Source organism: Alligator sinensis, unplaced genomic scaffold (genome assembly GCF_000455745.1).
Source record: "Alligator sinensis unplaced genomic scaffold, ASM45574v1 scaffold64_1, whole genome shotgun sequence".
Classification (NCBI taxonomy): Eukaryota; Metazoa; Chordata; order Crocodylia; family Alligatoridae; genus Alligator; species Alligator sinensis.
The window spans coordinates 336878-357339 of NW_005842458.1; the positions used below are offsets into that span (position 1 = coordinate 336878).

At 49.7% G+C, this 20462-nt stretch overlaps 1 protein-coding gene across 1 annotated transcript in view; it reads right to left on the minus strand.

Annotated features, from left to right (window-relative positions):
* Positions 1–20462, minus strand: part of EXOC4 (exocyst complex component 4) — a 533911-nt gene that overhangs the window by 36546 nt on the left and 476903 nt on the right. The window contains exons 15-17 of the mRNA XM_006030683.3: positions 8806–8947; positions 3791–3969; positions 2057–2216 (exon numbers count right to left, since the gene is read on the minus strand). Of these exons, the coding sequence (XP_006030745.1) occupies positions 2057–2216; positions 3791–3969; positions 8806–8947 (481 nt within the window). The remainder of the gene's footprint in view (positions 1–2056; positions 2217–3790; positions 3970–8805; positions 8948–20462) is intronic.

Consider the following 20462-nt stretch of genomic DNA (forward strand, 5'->3'; position numbering starts at 1 on the left):
AGAGTAAAAACTGTGGTTTTCTCTATTTTCCCGTAGGAAACAGGAAACCTGAATCCCTGGTGATGGGCAGCTAAGGAAGACCAACGTGTGCCACCCGACCCTCTCCTTTTAGACACCATAACCTCCTGTGCAGTGCTATTCCCTTGCTATTCAGCGACTGCCTCAGCTACTAACTTGATGGCTCAGCTTTGCCAGCCTCCAGTAGCGCTTGGTCAGCATGTCTTTCTTTGCAAGCCAGTTGCTGCTAGCACATGTTTGAGCCCTGCTCTGTTTGCCAGAAACCGAGGCTAATTTATTTAACTTTTCAACTAAAAAAAAAAAAAAGAAAAAGAAAAAAAAAATCATTTAAAAAGGGATGATTGAATTTGGGAATTATAGTCCTCAGAGAATTAGTAATGGACCTCTCTCCCCCTCTAGGCCTCAGCATTCATAACTTCCCCATGTCAATGTTATTATGAATACACTAATTCAATAATGAGCTCATTCCCCCCACGAGAGCCCAAATAGATGAAGCACTCCGTCATACCTTGTTGTCCTCTGTGTGAGCAAGTCAGACGTTGCGCCTAATTCAGTCTGTGTCAAATGGTGACAAAACTGATTCCCATTAGTTTTTACTCCAAAGCACTGCATTGAGCTTTTGCCTTTGACCCACACCTGCTTTTAGATTTCGAGCTCCAAACCCTTCCCTATGAATATGTCATCTGTGCAGCTGCCTATTGCTGAAATGGTCACTGCCAAGACGAGCGAACCTGTGCATTTGAGACACCAGTTCTCTTTTTATATCTATTTGCAAAGTCAATACAGATCTTTGCATGTCATTTAATTGGACTGTCATTAATGTGCTCGTTCCAAAAGCTCCGTCTACTTTTTGTGACGGGACTGCTTGGGTTCTCAGCAGCAGAGTGCTGCTGGCACTTTGCTAATGGAGTCAAAAGTTAACGACCTTTCTTTCTTTAAGGAGACATGGGCGTGTTGGTCTGAGTACAGGACTGGGAGATAGGAAATGGGAAGATCTTAGCTCTGGCCCTGACACCTTTCTCCCTCCCTGACATACTCTATTCAGTGGCACCAAGTGACGTATTTGACATCTTGGCTTCACTGTGCACAGCTATAAAAGATGGCTTCTACATTGCCTATTGTAAGGGGGGTGGCCCGAATGGATTTTGAGGTCCTTTTGAACCTTACAATTCTCTGCATCAAGGGGCTTAATTAATACTTATCAACTTCCGCTGCCTCTCGACTTCAGCACTTGCTCTTTAATGACCAAAAGACGAAACAAGATTTAGGATAAATGTCGCACGCTATTTGTAAAACAGCAGGGTATTAGCCCTGGTATTCTGCTCAAACCCTCCCCTTCTGGGCAATTATAATAGTCTGCCTACCTCAAACTCGTCCATCAGTTTCTATGAATACAAGATTCTTTTCAACTCTCCGGGACAAATAGGACTCCCATTAAATCCAGCACGCAAACTTTGCCAAGAGAACAGGAATATTTTTGTTAAAACAATGAGCTGTCTCTTTTACAGCCACTTGTGATGACAGGTACCTGCCAAAACACAACGCTAGAGTTGGCAAAACGTCATGGCGTTCCTTTGATTTCAATGGATGGGCTTTCCGAGCACAGCAGCAGGGAGGACTAAGCAAGGCAATTCAATAGGGATGGAAGACGTGTCTACTGCTTCTGTTTTTAGAACAGACCTTTCAAGGGACAGAGCCTTTTGAATCCCTAAGCCTGCGGTGCTTTACTCTTGCCGCCCAACTGGACATTTCCTAGGGGACGTACCAGGCTGATAGCAGGTAGCAATCATAACGTGACTAATTTGGTGGAGGCTAAACTCAAAGTGACCTTCATTCTGCTGAACGATTCTCTGCTGACCGTCCTGTATAAAGGAGGGAGAAGTGAATGGTTTCTCCAGTGTTGGGTTTTTTCACTCCACTGGTCAGCTTTATCCAGTGGAGAGATAATGCCTTAAAGCGATCTCTCTTGTCAACACAGACGTCATCTTGCGAACAAAAGGGAAGGGGGAGACAGGGGCAGGCGCGCTTTCCAACTTACCTTGCAAAGTCCAGGTCAGCCTCCCGGGACATAGTGATGTTGGTCAAGTTCTGCTGGAGGATGAAGATGTTTCTGCACATTTTTTTGATGCCGGATTCACTGATGCGCTTGAAGTACTGGGCTCCGTTGATGAGAATGCAGGAAATCAAGTGGCCCAAGCCTAGGGGAAGGAGCGAGAAGTCAAAGAACTGGAAGATGAAGGACATGTAAGCATTGCCCTGCTGTTCCCTTTTAATGGATGGTACAACTCATGCTCTTAGGGTGGGTTCTGGATCCTACCTTCACCACCCTGCTATTTTTTGGGTGACTTCCCCCTGACTGTTTTTAAATTAATAAAAAAAGATAAATCTAATACACCAAGAATTATCATGAAAGAACAGAAGTAAAACTTTTTGTAGCCACTGATCTTTCCGGAGCTTCAAGTGAGCCCCCAGATTTATTAAATAGATTCTGGATAATTTTCTTGCCTTTCATGACCTCAGTGAGAAATTCTTACAGCCTCTTGTTAGCACTCGTCTCAACTTCCCCGCACATCTGTTGAGTTACAGCTGTTCGATCTACTGAAACAACTATTTTTCCCCCCTCCGGCACCATTGCCAGAACAGAAGATCCAACATTGTTGGAAAAAAAAAATGATCCACGTTCTGCCTCGGGTACCATCAACATCCAATCATTTTGGACACAGCGCCAGTCATTACGCTAGGAGTAGAATAAAACATTAAGATCTCCACATATCAGGTTGAGCTTTCAAAGCTCATGGTTAGGAAGCAAATCTAGATTTGTTCACAGATGCTAGCAGTCTTGCTCTCAGGTTATGCATAGGGAACAGCATCAAGATGCTATTTGGAGAGATGAGTCTCATTGAGGGTTGTAGGCTGCCTTGAGCAGGGGGTTGGACTAGATCACCTGATGGTCCTTCCAGGCCTATTTTCCACGATTCTTTGGTCCTTCAGACTTCACTCAGGAATATGAACAGTACGTAACGTGGGGAAAAGCATTATTGCAAGGCTTCCCCACTCTGCCTGCCTGTCATGCTATATAAAGCAAGACTTGTATCTCCTTGGATTATTTTGACCTTGCACAATCCGTTGCATAAAATGATCTGCACTGTCCTAGAGGCCAGAAGACCATTAAAGCCACAGAGGAAATATAAATGAGATGAACTAAACATCATTTAGACTCGTAAAGGTCTTTACAGGTCGTAGCCAGGTTGGTCTAAGGACATAAGCAGACAAGGGTCTTTGGGTAAACCTGATATCTTTTATTAAATCAAGCTAGAAAAATTCTTCTTTACACCTTCCAAGCTGTTGAAGCTCTCCTGTTGTTCACATTTAACTTCAGAAACAGAACTGTGCTTCGAGTAGGGCCTGCTCCATAACAGACCGCAGAGATTTTCTGACGGAGGACCTCACTGAACAGACTGCATCTTACACGTTTCCCCATCTAAAATGGGCCCATTCCTCATGTTTACCCATTTATACAAAGGAATGGCACGGGGCAGCAGGATTTCCATCTGCCCTGTGTCTGTACAGGTCTCCTTATCAATCTGCTGCAGATGGCTGCCATGCCACGGTCTGCGTTCCCAAGCAAGAACGTTTGCAGCTCTAGGCTGAGAACAAAAACCTCGTTTTTTGGGAAGACCCAAAGCGTAGACCGCGTTCAACGTTGCAGAGCAGACTCCTGGCTCCCCCTCCCTCCTAGCACATCAGCCATCCTTTCCAACAGAAGTCTGACCTTCAAAGATGTACTGGAACTTGTGCTGCTGCAGGCTGGCGCTCATCGCTTCCTCGATGGCGCTGATGTCCTTATTCAGCCGCACCACGAGAGAGTCATAATCCATACTTTCCACATTGGCGACAATCGCATAATTCCCTTGTTTAGCCAGTGGGATCAGATAATGGAAGCAATGGACTCTAGGAGACAGAAGGCAGAGACAAGGTAAGGTAAGATGTTAATATTAACCCACTGAGCTATTTATCTAACGTCGTACAGATTTGGCTGGAAGAAATATCGAAGAAACTGTTTTAGCTTCCTGGATATATAGACCCATTGGCAGGAAAAGCTGTCTGCGGATAAGCTTTACCCTCGTTAAAAACGTGTTTGGGTGAGTTGAGGGCTGCTAAATACTGGAGCAATAGCTCTATATACTGAAGCCCTCTTTGGTACAGGTCCCATTGAACCAATACGGGGTGGGATTTCCATTGCTTCAGTGGGAGTGATATAACCCCCTTAATAATCCACCGAGCAAGCGCGGCAACTGGACACGACAAACCAACCACCACCGTGACATATGGAGGGGCCATGCCAAGTCTCTGGTTTGTTCAGTCCTCAATCTCTCAGCTTTGATTGCTAACAAGGGCGATGAACTGCAGCGGCATTTTTCCTGGCTGAATACTCTTCTCTGGGACCAGATAGCAACCTCCAAAACCAGAGGCATAGCAATGCGGCCGAGCGCCCGGGGCGGCTGCCACGCACAGAGGCAGGAGCGCCGTCTGGCTGCTACCACTGCTGCAATCGCATGGCTGCAGCACCAGCCTGGCTTTTTCCCCATCCCCACCACCCAAGTCGGTGCCCGGGGCAGCTCCCCAAGTTGTCTCACTCCAGTTACCCCACCGTCCAAAATGCATTTCATACAAATCACCGAGCAGGCACCAGCCGGCGGTAACTTTCTCAAACTTCCCGACTTGTACTGGCTTTCAACTGGCAGCCAGGCAGAAAGACGAACGCTTCGTCTCATTAGCAAGTCTCTAAAGGCATCTAAAGCCCTCAGTCCTTCAATAATTAACACTGCTTTTAGTGCCCTGGCTGATCCCAAATAGAATTGATTGGCAATATTTTGTTACCATCGTGCAACAGGACTGAAACGGCTGCAAAATAAGCCTGGCTTCCCCCCCACCTCTGCAAAATGCTGGCATGTTCGCGCTGACCTTGACGTGACTTTGGCATTAAGGTTTTCTGAAAACACTGCTGATTGCACAGCGGGAGGGTTGATTTTTGTAAAGTGCATATTTAGGATGTTACCGTGATACATGGCTGCGACAATACGCAGCTAAGGTCTCCTGAAGGTAGAGCTTTTATTTAAAGCAACTGCCTGATCAAGGTGACATTTGAAGCTGGTCTTGTACGGTGCAACAACTTAATATTTCCTCTTTAATAGGGGAAAAATAATAATAATGATCATGATAAATTGGCTGGTGATTTCTGCCTCAAACGTATCCACCTCTCAGCATGTCATTTTGCTCCCTTCAGAGACGAACAGAACCAGCTCTTGGGGATCAAATATGACCTATGCAGTTCCAGGTAAAAATGCCAAGTGCCTTTTATTCAGATCCTCCACCCTAGCACATGCAAGTCCAGCAAGCACTTCATTGTAGGATCTTGGGGGGAAAAAAAACCTCTCCATGTATCCTTAAGCCCTAGTAACATGTTAAAACAGGCAAAATAGGAGCCAGGGGAAATAAAGCAATAATTAGCTAGCCGTGGCAGTGCCTGCTCACAGATATTTAACATTATCACTATTTTTTTTTACCCTTGAACAGTTCATGAAAAGCTCTATAAAGCAATACGCTCTTGTACTATTCCTGAGGTATCTTTTGGAGAAGTCCCAGACATTTATATTACCTCTTAGAGGGCCTACAGACTTTTAATTTAGTTCTAGAGAAATTACCCCAAAATCTAAACGGGGCACCAGGCTTCAGTGAAGTCCGCAGCAGAACCGGCCGGGAATTTAATATGGTTTCAGTTATTTTCCACGGGTATTTCTGAAACCGTACGACAGGACACTATAGCAGGGAAAACAAGATCGGATCCTGGCCCATGTTACGTTCCCTTTGCACTGTGGGAGCAAAGCGGTGCAGATCTCCTAAGGAACGAGCCAAGACCTTCCCAACACTGGGAACCACCAAGTTAGCACAGGCCTGGCATACGTGAAAGTGCTATAAGGGCAGGAGGCAGCACAGATTGGGGCGTCCTAGTCTCTTGTGATGCCCACTGGCAAAATGTCTCGTGAGGGGCTATTATGAGCCTGTACAAGTTAGCGCAGCCCCAAGGCTCCTCTAAACTGCACACAGAACTGAAACGGTCCCTAGATGCAGCAGACGGCAGAACGTACGTGGTTGAACCTTGCTGGTGCTTATCTTCATGCACAAACCCTGCACCTGAGCCATCAGCTAATAACTGTAGAAGACAAGAACATAAAAAGCAGCGTGCTGGGTCAGGCCAACGACGCATCGAGCCCAGCATCCCATCTCCAGCAGTGGCAGAAGAGGATGCTATAGAGGGAAAGCGTTGAACCAGGTATCTCTAGAGCGATCCATGCCCTGCTCAATACCCTCCCTGGCATTTGCCATTATAGGTTTAGAGATGCCAGAAGAAACATCGCCAACTGTTCTGTTCAACAGCTGCTAATAGATCTATCATCCATGAATTTTCTGTTAATTCCTACAGGATAAGTCAGGTGTGGTTATTAAATTTGAACAAGAAGAATGGCATTGTCATCAAGGAAGGCGACAGAGATTTGGATTTTTAGGCCATGTGGCCAAAAACGTGACGTGGTAGTTAAGGCAAATTATGTAACTCTGCCTCGGCGGTCTCCCTCCGTGACACTGGGTCAATACTACATCCCGACATCCTAGGACTAATAGTGCTGGGTTAATGTTTATGAAAGAGCTTTAGGATTGTCTAATGGACAGAACCAAAGCTGTACGTGCCAGCAGGATTATTGTGAATATGGTTACTGATCTGCAAGTCTCAACGAGGGTCGTTTTAAATGAGCAGCTAAAAAATAAAAAAATGAAGGGACAATTTCTTCTTTCACGCACGCTGCTTGCTGAGTGGCACAGCACGACTTTAGGTATAGGAGAGTCTTGCGTGGTTCTCGCATTGCTGCAGGCTCTTGCATTGCTGCAGCCCAAAACTGACCAAGCCCCTACAGGCCAAAACTATGAAGCAACTGGATGAACTGGAGGAGAAGGCAATGCAGAGGCTTTCTGTAATGCAAACCCCGGCTTTGCTTTTGCTTGTGTCGCAGGGAACCACCTGCAACAGCAAGGGGCCCGCCACATCCCCGTGCTCTTTGGCAACGTGCGCTGAGGGCCTGTTTATAGAACAGGTTTTTCTGAATCAAAACACACCCCGACAATGGCAGAAATCCCAGGAGCTGGCACCGTCCTTTCTGGCAACCCTGCTATGGAAGAGATGCCGGAGGGACTGCTTTTGGCCGCCTGGTGTGGCAGGTGGTTGGTGCACGCGGCACGATCAATAAGAGGGAAACTCCCACAGAAAGATTTTACTGGTCATTAGCTCACCTTGGTTTCCTTTCCAGTCGCCTGCAACAAGCCTCTCATAATTGGCTTTTTGCACTGACAGCATCAGATTGGGCCCGGATAATGGCCAGATCACCTAAGGAAGGGGACAATCTCCTATCTGCTACCTCCCTCAACCTCATGTTACTCGCACCCCAGCTGCCTGGTGTACCGAAACTGCGGGCTAATGGCAGCCCGTTCGGTGCCTAGAGCCCGATGCGTGACAGCGGTAGGGTTTGGCTGGGCGTCCCCACCTTCTCCTCCTAATGCCTCCAGGTCTGGTTTTTCTGGGTGCTTGTAAGTGAAGTGAAGTATCCACTGGAACAGGGCGCGCAGGTGGAGGGGCTGCAAAACGCACGTGAATGGTTTTATTTCTTCTTTGAAAAAGAGGAGCTGCGCTAATCTACCCAAGCACGGGATAAAGCTCAAAACGGGTCACATCAGGACAAGCCGCCGACCCATCGAATTGTGCAGTTGCCCTGGAGGAAGACAAGCAACCAGCGCTGTACACCCGGGAAAAACTGCTTCCCGAGGCTCTTCTTCCTGTGACAGCTGCTGGCCTTCACTCTTGGCCCTTGTAGCCCCATATATATCTACAAAACGAGCTAGCTGGTGCCCCCACCTTTCTCCCCTTTCAGCACCGATGGTGTGATTTCCCAGACCGCCCTCCGCGGCACAATGAGGGATAAACATTAAAAAGATGTCAGATGCAAGACCGTTCTTTTTGTGCTGCTTCGTTCTTTTGTCTGCAAAAGGCCCCTCTCTCCCCCACCCAAACAAAGTTTTTCCTAGTTTGATTTCTAATGCACAAATTGTTAGAAAAAAAGAACGGTTTCCCCCTCAAGCTTTCCCCCCGCTCTGACATGTTGGGCTCCTGCGGTGTTTCCCTGCATCCTGCGAACCACCCAGCCTCAAACCTCAGGGCTGAGACGCGACCAGGAATGGGGCAGCCTCTGCACACCCATCCCGTCTCTTCTTCTAGGGATTTGTTAGAGAGCATGGTGCCAGACTGGACTGAAGGCCGAGGGGACAACCTGGTTCCTGCCTGCAGGTCTCGCCTCCTCCCTGCTCTTCTTTCATTCACCCTCTGCAGATTCCTCCCAAACTGGATTGCTCGCAGGCTACATTAACTCCTATCCACACTGAGGTGATTTGAGCCGCCGTGGCCGTGTAATAGTAGTGTTTTCCTCGCTGTGGCTTGCAGAAGCTATGAGATGGAGTGTGCAAGATGATACCATTGAACACACCCATGGATGCACGTGTGCATGCGTGCGCACACACGAACCCTTTTAAATTCCCGGAGTCTGATGTCCATCATGATCCCTTATCTCCCAATGAATGTCAGGCACTTTCTGGAAGAAGTGCATCTAATTACCGGAGCTTTACAACAGTCTTAACCACACGGATTGATGTAGACACCCCAAACACAAAGACATTATACGGTACCTGACTTCCAAATGGAGGACCAGCAGACAGCGGTCAGCCATCTCTTGGAAGGACTTGGCCAGTTCACTGAGGGTCTGCGTGATCTGCTCGGATGCTGGTGGGAGCTCCATGCTTGCATGGCTGTCCTGACCTGGCGACACTGCTGAGAAGACACAAGGCACATGTTAGTGGTGAGGAATATGTTTAATCAAACAGCTGCACTTTGGCGACCGTGTCATTTTGTCTACCTCCCCCGTGCAGCCGCATAGGTTTAGCTAAGCTCTGATGTCTATAATGCTGGAGCGTATGAAGCAACAAACTGCTTCTGCAATCAATTAAACTCCAAAGCAAAGCTGAGGGGTTTAATCAACCACCAAGATCATTTGTGCGCAAGGATATTGCTACGTAGCTGACATTTCTATAACCACAAGGCAAGGGGAAACGTATAAACCGCCCCCTGCACAGTGCAAAAAGGGGAAGGACGGTTTCCTGTGGTTGGAGCACAGCTCCTAAACGACTAGGTGACACCACAATTAGCCCCAGTGCCGCTGTGTTTGCACCAGACTTAATGAATAGTCCAGAACAAGTCCTTCAACATCCCTCTCCGCCCCCTGACCCTAACGTGGGAACGTTGATGCCCCTGGCCCCGCGAAGCTGCTGTGGGAATTAGTTCAAGTTTGTTCAATGCCTTGAAAAGACCAGCGTAGCAGCGCACAACGTTCGGCAGCGGCGGCTGGATCAGTCTAGATCGGGCAGGTGCTTCTAACATAGCTGCTGCCACTTCTCCTTGCTGCCCACCTGCGGCATGAACGAAGCCCCAAATTGCTGCCCGCCCCGCGACCGCCTGGCTTCAGCGTGGGCAAAGCCCCTTGGTTCTGCGGCCCAGATCCAAAGGCTCCACAGACGATCTAGCGCACATGTTGCTAACTCCTGCCCAAATACATTGAATATTACAGACTTTTTTTTTGTTGCAAAAATCTTATTGGTCTAATAAAAGATATCGCCTCTGCTGCAAGTCCTGATGGTCAAATATCAACTAACACTTTTCCAGGCAGCTCTACCCTTCATGCGCAAGCAGCTTTTGTAAGCAGGCGTCAACTCTGGAGACGGGGCTGCGATCGACTCGAACTTTTCAGCCACTCTCCAAATGACTCGCTGCTGAATCTTGGCACTTTACAAACAAGAAAAAAAAAGAAATCCTCGCAACCCCTCGCTGCGGCAAGGACTCCTTATGGTCTGGTTGTCCCAAAGGGGCAGCAGGTACAGAGAACCTAATTGACTTCTCCAAGACCACGCAGGAAAGTCTGTGACGGGGTAAAAACAGATGTCCCAAGCATCCCTGTCGTCATCTTTTCTTTCTTCCTAGGCCATGCTGCCTTTCAGAGTAGTGTCAATCGGTATGCTAATGTGAACGCTGGTAAAACACACCCTCATGCCAGCAAGGTCTGTGCCTGGGACCTTCAGTGCTGCAACACAGACTATTGCTACTTGAGCCAAACAAGTGGCTTTGCTAGCAAGTGCACTGGCAGGCTATTATCACGCACTCTGCCTGGCTCAGAGAAAGCTTATCCCCAATATCTGTCTTCCAGGCCCTGGTTGGGACTTGAATGACTCTCCAAATATGTCGTCAGTTGGGGTCTGGTGGTAAAACAATCAAGACATCTTGATATGGATTTCAAGGTGAGAATTCAAGACTTGAGCAAGACTCGCTGTGACAGCTACCACCCTTCCTCCTCCTCCCTCCCCATCCTCAGACCAACTGTAAATGAATGTTTGGGTTGGACAGACATGATGCCAGCTTTACCGTCGGCCACAGAAACTAGCATGCCTTAACCATGCTAGCCCAATGGGCCACCTAGGCTAGGGGAAGACTTTTGATCTAAACAGGCCATTAGCAATAACTGATCTTTGGATCATCGGCATCAGAGGTCAGGCAGCACCCACTTGAGCTCATGGAGTGGCTCGATCTGGTGGCAGCAATAGAAAGCTCTTGCTCTCCAATGGACTAGCCTCTAACGATACACACACAGCCCATGCTATACTCCCGAAAACCCTGCACTTAGGACGGAGCAATCCCATGCACCGGTGCAGGCTGGGGGTGACGGGCTGGGCAGCAGCTCTGCAGAAAAGGACCTGGGGGTAACAGGGGACAATATGGTGAATAGGAGCCAGCAGTGTGCCTTGGTGCCGAGAAGGCTAATGGCATCCTGGGCTGCATTGGTAGGAGCGTTGCCAGTAGATCAAGGGAAGTGATTCATCCCCTCTATTCAGCACTGGAGAGACCACATCTGGAGTCCGGTGTCCAATTTTGGGCCCCCCAGACCTGAACAACAAATCCTGCACAGGAAAGGAAGTGGACAAACTGGAGAGCCCAGCGGAGGGTGAAAATGGTTCAGGGGCTGGGGCACAAGACTTATGAGGAGAGGCTGAGGGAACTGGATTTCTTTAGTCTGCAGAAGAGAAGACCGAGGCGGGATTGAACAGCCGCCTTCAACTCCCTGCAAGGCGGGTTGCAAAGAGGGTGGAGCTGGGCTGGTCTCAGTGGGGGCAGATAACATAAAAAAGAGCAATGGTCTTAAGTTGCAGCAGGAGAAATTTGGGTTGGAAATTAGGAGAACTTTTTCCATGAGGAGCATAGTAAAGCACTGGAAAAGGTTTTCCAGAGAGAGGTGGTGGTATCTCCATCCTTGAAAGCTTTTAAGACCCGGCTAGACAAAGCCCTGGGTTTGATGATGCAGTTGGGGTTGGTCCTGCTTGGAGCAGGGGGTCGGACTAGATGTGACCTCCTGACGTCCCTTCAACCCTCATTTTCTATGAGTCTATGAAAGCCTCTTATTGCCGTCTGAAATATGTTGCACACAAGAGGAACTCTCACTGGTTTTTGGCCTTCTCCATGAGATTAAAAGCACCCTTGAGACCTATTCTTTAAAGAAAAGATAGGAAAGGACAATAAAGCCCCTAAACTGTCAACCATGCCTTGACAGCAAAATGCAAGATCAGAGTAGACTGAGATAAATGCAAAAGACATTGAGCCATAAGGCGAGAAGAACAGCAACAGCGTGCTGGGAAAGACGGCAGAAGGAAAACCACCTAATCGTGCCTATAATTTTACTGTAAATTGCAAAAGAAAAATGCATGCTGAGTAAAAGGGCATAAAACCGAGACTTCTCCAAGCGAACTGGTTTATGAACTCCTCCAAGCTCATTGAAATTTATGAAGTTTGTTAACGAGGAGATAGTGAGGAGAGTAAAGAAACTCTGGAGCCGGGGAAGCACAAGTGGAAATAATTAACCAGCTCCTAAATGTCAAAGGGAAATTCAAGGAAGCCATCCTGAGAACCTGCCCGGGGCAGCAGACACGGCTGGGATCTGTGCGCACGCCACCTCGGGACGTCTTTCTGCCAGCGATATGCAGCGTATTTACATATGCAGCTCAAGGTCCTGTTGGAGGTATTCCTCCCACCAGGGAAAAACAATGAACCGGGGTGATGGCTTTATTTAAAAAGCGCCTCTTTCAATATAAATACGGTAACGGGGGATTCTAGGAAGGCACTTTTGGGAAAGTAAGCAAATATTTGGCCGTTTAAGGCCCCGCTCACGTCATTCATCTTGATGAAGATGCTGGGCTCATTAGATGTGGCAGGATCAGGCCTGAGGTTATTTATATGGTCTCAGTTTGAGTCAGGAAATCATCTCCCTGTTGTTGCTGAAAGGGGAAAAGTCCATTTCTCATTCTGCTGATGATACAAACGCTCCGTAAACCACGTGCAGAAGATCCCTGGATCCACCTGCTCCCAGCGCCGGGCTGGGCCATTATCACTGGAAGAATCATTTTCTTTAACAAGCTCAAGGTGATGCTGGGGCAGCTGCCCTAAGAAACCAGGATGGCCTGGTGCCACTTGCACTAGCAGTGTCTCGTTAGAGGCTCAGGAGATGGATGGACGTGTCATCTGAAATGCAAGACTCAGCTAATTTCCCTTGCAGTGGCGAGATATATATATATATTGCTCAGCTTTCAGCAATTCATTTACAGGGATTTTTGTAAAGACATAATCACATTTGTTGGTAAGGGTAAGAGGAGGAGGAAAATGGGACAATCTGCTCTTTATTTAAATGAAAGGCGGAAAAGTCAATTTGGGTGGCTCATTACTCCAGGAGGGAGAGGGAAGGCTAAGTTGGCAGCTGCTGTTTCTCAGGGACTGTAGACTGATTCCTCTCATTTAGCAGTGAGATCTGAACAGCTGGGAGGTTTGGGTTTTGGAGCAGGACACTCTATTGGAAAATGACCTTTTCTTCCTATACAAGGAACGGAAAGTATTTGTATTGGATGAACAATTGAGTGTGACGCAGGCTGACACATCCTACGTTAACAGTGGGATAATAACTATGGCAAAGTTCAGAAAGTGGAGACTAGAAAGATCAAGTGGCCTGCCCGGGGTCTCACAATCAGATTGCGACAGCATAAGAAAGCAAATGAAGAGTTCCCAAGAACAGACTGCTGCCTCACTCACGAGACCATTCCCCCTTCCCGAATCAAGGGCCTGATTTGTTAAGTCGGTCCCTGCCTTCCTTCAGAAAAGGATCTCTAGTTGCCCTGTTCTCCAATTTCTCCATCAATAAGATGTCAATGCAACCTTCCTCCTCTTAAGATGTCAATGCAACCTTCCTCCTCCATTGCTCTTTTCCATGCCTGTGTGCCTTTCATCAGAAGAGGATCTCTAGTTGCTCTGTTCTGCAATTTCTCCATCAGTAAAATGTCAATGCAATCTTGACATCTTAAGATGTCAATGCAACCTTTTTCCTCTTCCGTTGCCCTGCTCCACACCTGCGGGCCATCTCCAAGAAGATCCCTTGTTCTCACTGGGCTTCCTTATGGCTTCATTAATTCTCAGCCAGGGTGGACGTGGAGAGCAGCTTATGTACAAGATACTCAAGGTCTGAAAGATCATCATTAGGAGGATCTTTCGTTCCAGAAAAAGGAGCCAGGGTGACGAGCTTGGAAGCACGTTGGAAATGGCACCCGTGGCAATTGCCCCCAATGCTGCATCGCAGGGGTAGTGTGTGTCGTCTACCATAGGCGTCTTGCCTGAAATGCAGGAGGAGACACGTTGGGCTGGGAACAGCCAGAAGAGGAGGTTATCAAACCAGAAGAACAAGCAGGCATCTCTTCCTTCTGCTTTCCGGTGTCACCTACAAGGAACCTGGGCCAGATGGCCAGTCTCCACGTTCAGCAAAGAGACATGCTGTGCAATGAAAGCACCTAGGATTGTTATGTACTGGCCAGTGGTCTGCTTGGCAAGCAGTAGGGCCCAGACCCTCAAGTGTATTTAGGCACCTAAATCCCATTGAAATTAATAGGAGCCCTGCTCCTAAACACCCTTGGGATCCTGGCCTCAATAACTGAATTTTCTCGGTCTAGACTGGGCTTGGGGCTTTGCGGGCTACAGTACAATAGGATTCCTCTCAGCCGGCTGCAGGTGCAGCCAAAAGACTTTGCAAAGAGAAGAAATGTTTCATTCCAGCAAACTTAAAGAAAAAATAAATCCAATGTGCTAGTTGTCACCAATGATTTCAATCATTCTGTAATTTGAAGCAACGCCGGTGCCTCTTGAAAGACTGCGCCTTGTAAATCGATGGATGTAAATTGTCAGACCTCGGGAATATTAAACAAAACCCGCAGCGCTCCTCATAAACAAGCCGATGTAACCAATCAAGGCCTACAAAGCGAGCATGGCTGCCCACTTCCTGCTCGAACAGAACAACTACTAACAGATCTGAATGATTTAATAGACTGAGGAGAAAATCAATTTTCAGATTACAGGCTCTGCCTTGGCAATGGTGCAACGTAAACCTGTGAAGTGCATGCGAGATATATGGGTAACGTTTCTCTTTGCATTTTTGGAGGAGGGAAAAAGAAAAGAAGCCGTTTTCTAGCGCCAGCGTTTGGAAAGAAAACTCAGGCCTGCATCCCTGCTATTGTCGAGAGCGCGGTAGGAATGTAGGTCACTGGGTCTCGATCCCAGAGCAGTGATTTTCAACCAGCACCCCGGGGCGCCATGATCGCCTTTGAAGGCTGCCCCAGGGAGAAAGAAAAGCGAGTAGGTAAGTGCAGGTTCTCCCCTTCCAGCTCCTCCTCCTCCTCTCAACTCCCTGCAGGGCACATTTTCTTTTCCTCCTCCTTCCCAGCACTATAATGCATCAACTAGGTTTTGAAACAGGTGCTGCTCAATTCACAGAAGATATGGAGGAGTACCTTCAATTTAAAAAGGCAGAGAACCACTGCTCTGGAGGCTCACGCAGGGGATCGGCAACAGAAAAGGCCAGGGAAGCAAAGGTCCCAAGAAGAATTAGGCATCGGGAGCCGGTGGGTCAGGAGGCGGAGGTCTGTAGAGGAACCGGGAGGTAAGCGGTCTACCTGGGGAGAAGCACAAAGGGAAGGCACAGGTGGCATAGGTGGCAGAAGGGGGGCGCTAATGGGGCTTAGTCCCACACACATGGGGCAGCAGTAGGGCCACAAGGCAGCCCGGCCGCGGGCTTGCAGCAACTACGGCAGGGGTGGAGAGGGGCGTGCACACAGCGGCAGAGGGCAGAGACCCAGACTGGAATCACAAGCCAGGGGTATTGGAGCTTGTAGCCACAGCTGTGTGTCCAGGACATCATGTAGTAGGTTTGCCAGCTGTAAGGGCCTGGGAGCAGCCTGCAGGCTGGTAAGGATTGCAGCCCAGCTGCAGGCAGTGAAAGCTGATTACAGGCTGCCTAGGAGGACTGGGCCAACTGATCCAGGGGATGAGACGGCACACAGAAAGTTAAGAGGGCTCCTGGGGACAGGAGCCATGCAAGGAGCCGGCGGGTCGGCACAGCAGTGCCCGAAAACCCTGCTTGGAGCACCTTTCTCCTCGGAGTCTGCAAGAGACCGAGTGCATCAGAGACGATGTACGTGGTTAGAGCAAACCGAGCGGTCTGGTGTGGGTGGTTTGCACGGTGCAAAGGGCTTAGGTTGAAGAGGAGCTGCCAGGAAGGAGCTTGTTGCAGGGAAGTGCAGACAAACAGAGCCTGTAAAAGGACACTGAAGGGCTGTGAGTGAGCTAGTCACCCTGAGCCCGCTACACATGGGCAATCACTGAGTTAATCCAGGAGCCAGGAGCTGGTTGCCAGAGGGGTCTGGAGCAGAGTCTGGAGCACCAGGGAGCTGGGCCAAGCAGGCTGCAGCCAAAGGGGTAAAAGCTGAAGTCTGGAACAAGGAGTCAGCAGGCAGGGACCAGAAGCCAGGATGAAAGCAGGAAGCTAACAAGCAGCCCCCAGGGAACAGGAAACCAGGAACAGAGCAGCAGAGCCAAATCAAAGACAGGAACTAAGAAATGAAGAGCAAGGAGGCATCTGTCCTGTTGAGTAGCCTGCTGGGCACAGAAAGAGCCATTGCTTATAAGGAGGCAACTATTCAATGCAGGCACCTGGGGCCAGCTGGGTGCCTGCCAGCCAGGCCCACTCCATACCCAGCTGGGTGCAATGTGGCCTGCTTGCTACCCTGGCTCCTGACAGACAGGTCCAGCAAGAAACACTATGAACAGCTTTCATTTCTTTCTTACTTTGCTCAGTGAGAAATGACAACAGCAAACAGGTGTAAAGTCCGTCCTGAGCCGAACGGGCTATTGCCTAGTGTGAACAGGGCACACCAGTTTCTGTAGCCAACAGCACACAAGGGTGGGATGTGATCAACATCATATCCAGCCACCTTGGACTTCCCATCCCAAACGACCAGGTGCCCACTTACAGGTGGGTCAACCGGGGGTGTACTCTGGCATGGGTCTGGGGCGGACGCGAGTCTAGAACTGGCATCTTTGGAGCCATCCTAACCTCTCTTCATCGGGCCCACAGGTGCAGCGTACTAAATAGAAATACATGAAAAAGGACAGTCCTGTTAATATGGCACTACATTAGCCATCAGGAGATGTAGGGCCAACCTGGCCTCTGCAACAGACAATTCGCATGCTCTTGGTCCAATCATCCAGCCTCCCTGTGCTTTCGTTCCCCATCTGTAAAACCGGGATAATATTTTCTTTGCAATTTGGGCAGCAAATTTAGAGTCAGAAGTGGCTGCACACAGCACAGCATATCACACTATGGGAGTCCTGATCTCACTAGGAGCCTCCAGGCATCTCCATAATAGCCAGTAAAGAAGAAGAAGAAATTAGTACTTAAAAGAAAAGGCTCTGTAAAGAGCGGGCAGGAAACGAGCAGACTTGTAAATGTCTGTTTTTACAAGCAAGCAGGAGGAGCATGCTCAAAACACACAATGTGGAAACATCAGATCCTACGTCAAGGATTTGTTCCAAGCAGATTTCTAAAGGAGGTGGCAAACACATGGAGATCCCCATATTTTGGGGGCAATGACAGGATCTCATTTGAGATCATCGCAACTAGGAACAAGCACTTAAGGAACAGCCTTAGATCTCTGTACACTTTGCCCATCTCAGCCTAGAATTAGGACCAGGAAAGAAGTTGCCCTGGCGTAGCTGGGAGACGGACGTTTCCTGGGGAGGCACGAGGATCAGACATCCATGCTGATGGTCCTGGATGCATCCGGTGCGTTTGTTACTGCAGTGGGAGTGGACAGGCCTGCTTTCCAGGCGGCTCTGCTTTCTCCTTGCTCTAAATGCCCGAGCGCAGTGATCACCACCCGGTCGATCCCAATCATGGAGCCTCTGACAGTCGATCTCAGCCTGGCTGAGATCGACTGTCAGAGGCTCTGCGATTGGGAGCAGTGGGATGCATGTGCAGAGGGACAGACTGGGGGGACACGTTCCCCCCAGGCCTCCACTGGGGTGCATGCAGCGGCAGGAGCCCTCTGGCATGCCTAGATGAGTCGCCCAGGCTCCAACCCTCCCCCAGCCCAACCGAGGCCCCGCTCACCCGGTGGCAGGGGCCGCAGTGGCATAGGTGGCAGAAGGGGGGACTAATGGGGCTTAGACCCCACACCATGGGCTTGCAGTGGCTGCGGCAGGGGTGGGGAGGGACGTGCACACAGCGGTGACAGGGGGAGTGGAGCAGGGGCAGGTGCTGCACAGCCGCGCTGGGCGCAGAATGGAGCCATGAGTGGCTCATCTGAAGGGGGGAACGCATGGGAATGGGGGGCACACAGCCCAGGAGGACATGGGAGATGCGTGCCCCCCAATCTGCACGTGGGGCAGGGCAGGCTGGGGCCGGGGCAGTGCCAGGCTCTTCCCGGTGCAGCTCTTTGACCATGTGCCGCCTTGGCCCCATGTGCAGTTCTGGGGGCACGTGCCCCCTATGCCCTCCTGGGCTGCATGCCCCCCACCATGCCCCCTGGATGAGCCGCTCGCAGCTCCGTCCTGTGCCCGCCCCGGCTGTGCAGGGCCTGCCCCTGCTCCACTCCTTCGCTCACCACCCTGGTGGGGGGCAGACCGAGGCGCCAGAGGTGAGGGAGGGAACAGGGCACAGGCAGTGGCAGGGGAAAGTGGGGGACAAGCAGAGGTGTGGGGGGCACATGCCCACTCCCCCCAACCCCTGCCTGTGCCCGGCTCCCTCCCTCACCGTTGGGGCCTCAATTTGCCTTCCCCCCACTTTCCCTTCCCCCTGCCCTTTCCTCCAGAGACTTACCTGCTGGGGGTGCACACCCAAATAATTTTTTTCTCTCCACCTGGATCTGCCCCGCCACCCCCACCCCTCCCTCCGTACAGCTGACCTGCAGGGTGGTGGGAGATGGGGGGTGGTGGCGGCAGGGGTTAGATCTTGGGTTGCTTTTTAACTCAAAAAGTCATCTCCTACCCAAAAAAGGTCGGCGTTCACTGCCCTAACAGGAGCCACTTACGATGCAGCACAGTGCAAAAGTCCACAAGATTCAACCACGTCTCCCTTGAGACCAGAGCCCCAGGTTAAGTCAGAAGCACGGGTTTGCAGTATCTGCAGGACACCAAAGATGCTCCAAGCTCTCTAGTTCACTGATCCAGGCACAGTAAGATGCTTAATACGCTTGGCCAAAAGAAGCTAAATTAAAAAACCCAAAAAGTGACCAGTAAGAAGCACGCAAAGCTCATCAGCTCAAATCATTTTCCCTCAGTGGGAGTACCTGCCAGGACCCAGCTCTCAAGCAGGTTTTGTGCTCCCGTATCTCTCTTCCCCACTTTGATCTGTTAATGCTATTGCGATGCAATCTCAATCTAATTTAGAGTGTAAACTCTCCCAGGCGGAGAGGCCTGCTCTTTTTATCTTCTTGTGAAGTGCTACGGGCACCTGTGGTGCCAGAAAAATAATGAACAACAACAGCTGTGTGCAACTCATGTGTTCACTTGGGCTGGTTTCTGCTGAAGCTCTATTATCGGGAACTCTAAGGTGTAGCTCACTCAGTGTTTAAATCTAAATTGGCCAGTTTGGGATCTTAGGGCTGTATGAAGTCAGATGGTTGAAAGAGAGTCATCTGGTCCACCTCTCTATGCAAATGCAGGATTTGCTAGTCCGAAACCATCCCAGACAGATGCTTGTCCATCCTCAAATCTCTGGAAAAACTGTCTTGATTGTTCATGTCTAAATCCTCGATCCTGCAAGTGTGTGTGTGTGTGTGTGTGTGTGTGTGTGTGTGTGTGTGTGTGTGTGTGTGTGTGTGTGTACACGCATCTCTAGCAGTCTTCAGAGCTGAATAATCCCACTGATTTAATGGGGACAATTCATGTGGGAACACATGCAAATGTGTGCAGCTTCTTTAATGGGCAACTGCCTAAAGGAAGAAGCTGGAAGGGGGAAGAAGCCACGCCACCCCGAACATTTCTGCCACCGCTGCCACTGGTGGATCAGGTCCCAGGTTCACTCCCACCGCCTAGCAGGAGAAGAGGAATTTTAAAGCATTAGGCCTGGATGTTACAAATGAAAGATAAATGTCTGTGGGGATCTTCTGAGCACTTGGTATTGGTCTAACTCAAGTTTCTACTGAAAGCAGCAGCCACTGACTTCCATGGACCCGAAGTTATGCTACCACTCAAGTGCACACGGCTAAACAGGAAGCGTGTTCAACTTCTGGTTAAAGATCGTAACTCAGGAGCATCCTCCTAGCTCCTCAAGGACCAGTGTCTAGTCGTCCGCCAGAAGGGTTAGGGCTGTAATATTAAAGGTCTTCAAGGTACGGAGGCACCACAGTGTGGAGATCTCCAGAGACCCTACTAGGATACGTACAGAAGTGGACACAAGGAGCAAAAATGTGCTAAGCAAGAAAGAAAAAGCCCGTGGCAATGGTTCCCCACACTTTCAGAGTCAGGGCACCCTTCACAGCTTTTAGTACCCCCGGTTGAGCACCAGTTTTGCTGCCTCAGTTTACCTTAGGTTAAAATGCCCCGTGGGTCTTCTGCGCAGGCAGACTGGGAAGAGCTGCCGGAGACGCGCTCTCTGCCTCATTAGGGCTCTCTGCCTGGCCTAAAGCAAGCAGGGAAGCCAGGACTGTGCTGCAGCCCTCTCCACTCTGACCCTGCGGGGCATCTCCTGGACACCGAGGTGCACAGGTCAACTGGCCCACGTGCCTCTGTTTTTCAGGAGGGGTGTTGCACTGGGAAGGGCTACTGCAAAACCAGTTCTCCTACCTGCTTTAGGGTTATCCGAGAGCCCCAATACAGGGGGAGCGGGTGCACGAGTGCCGCACGCCTACGTACAGGGCAGTTTTAGCAGTGTCGCAGC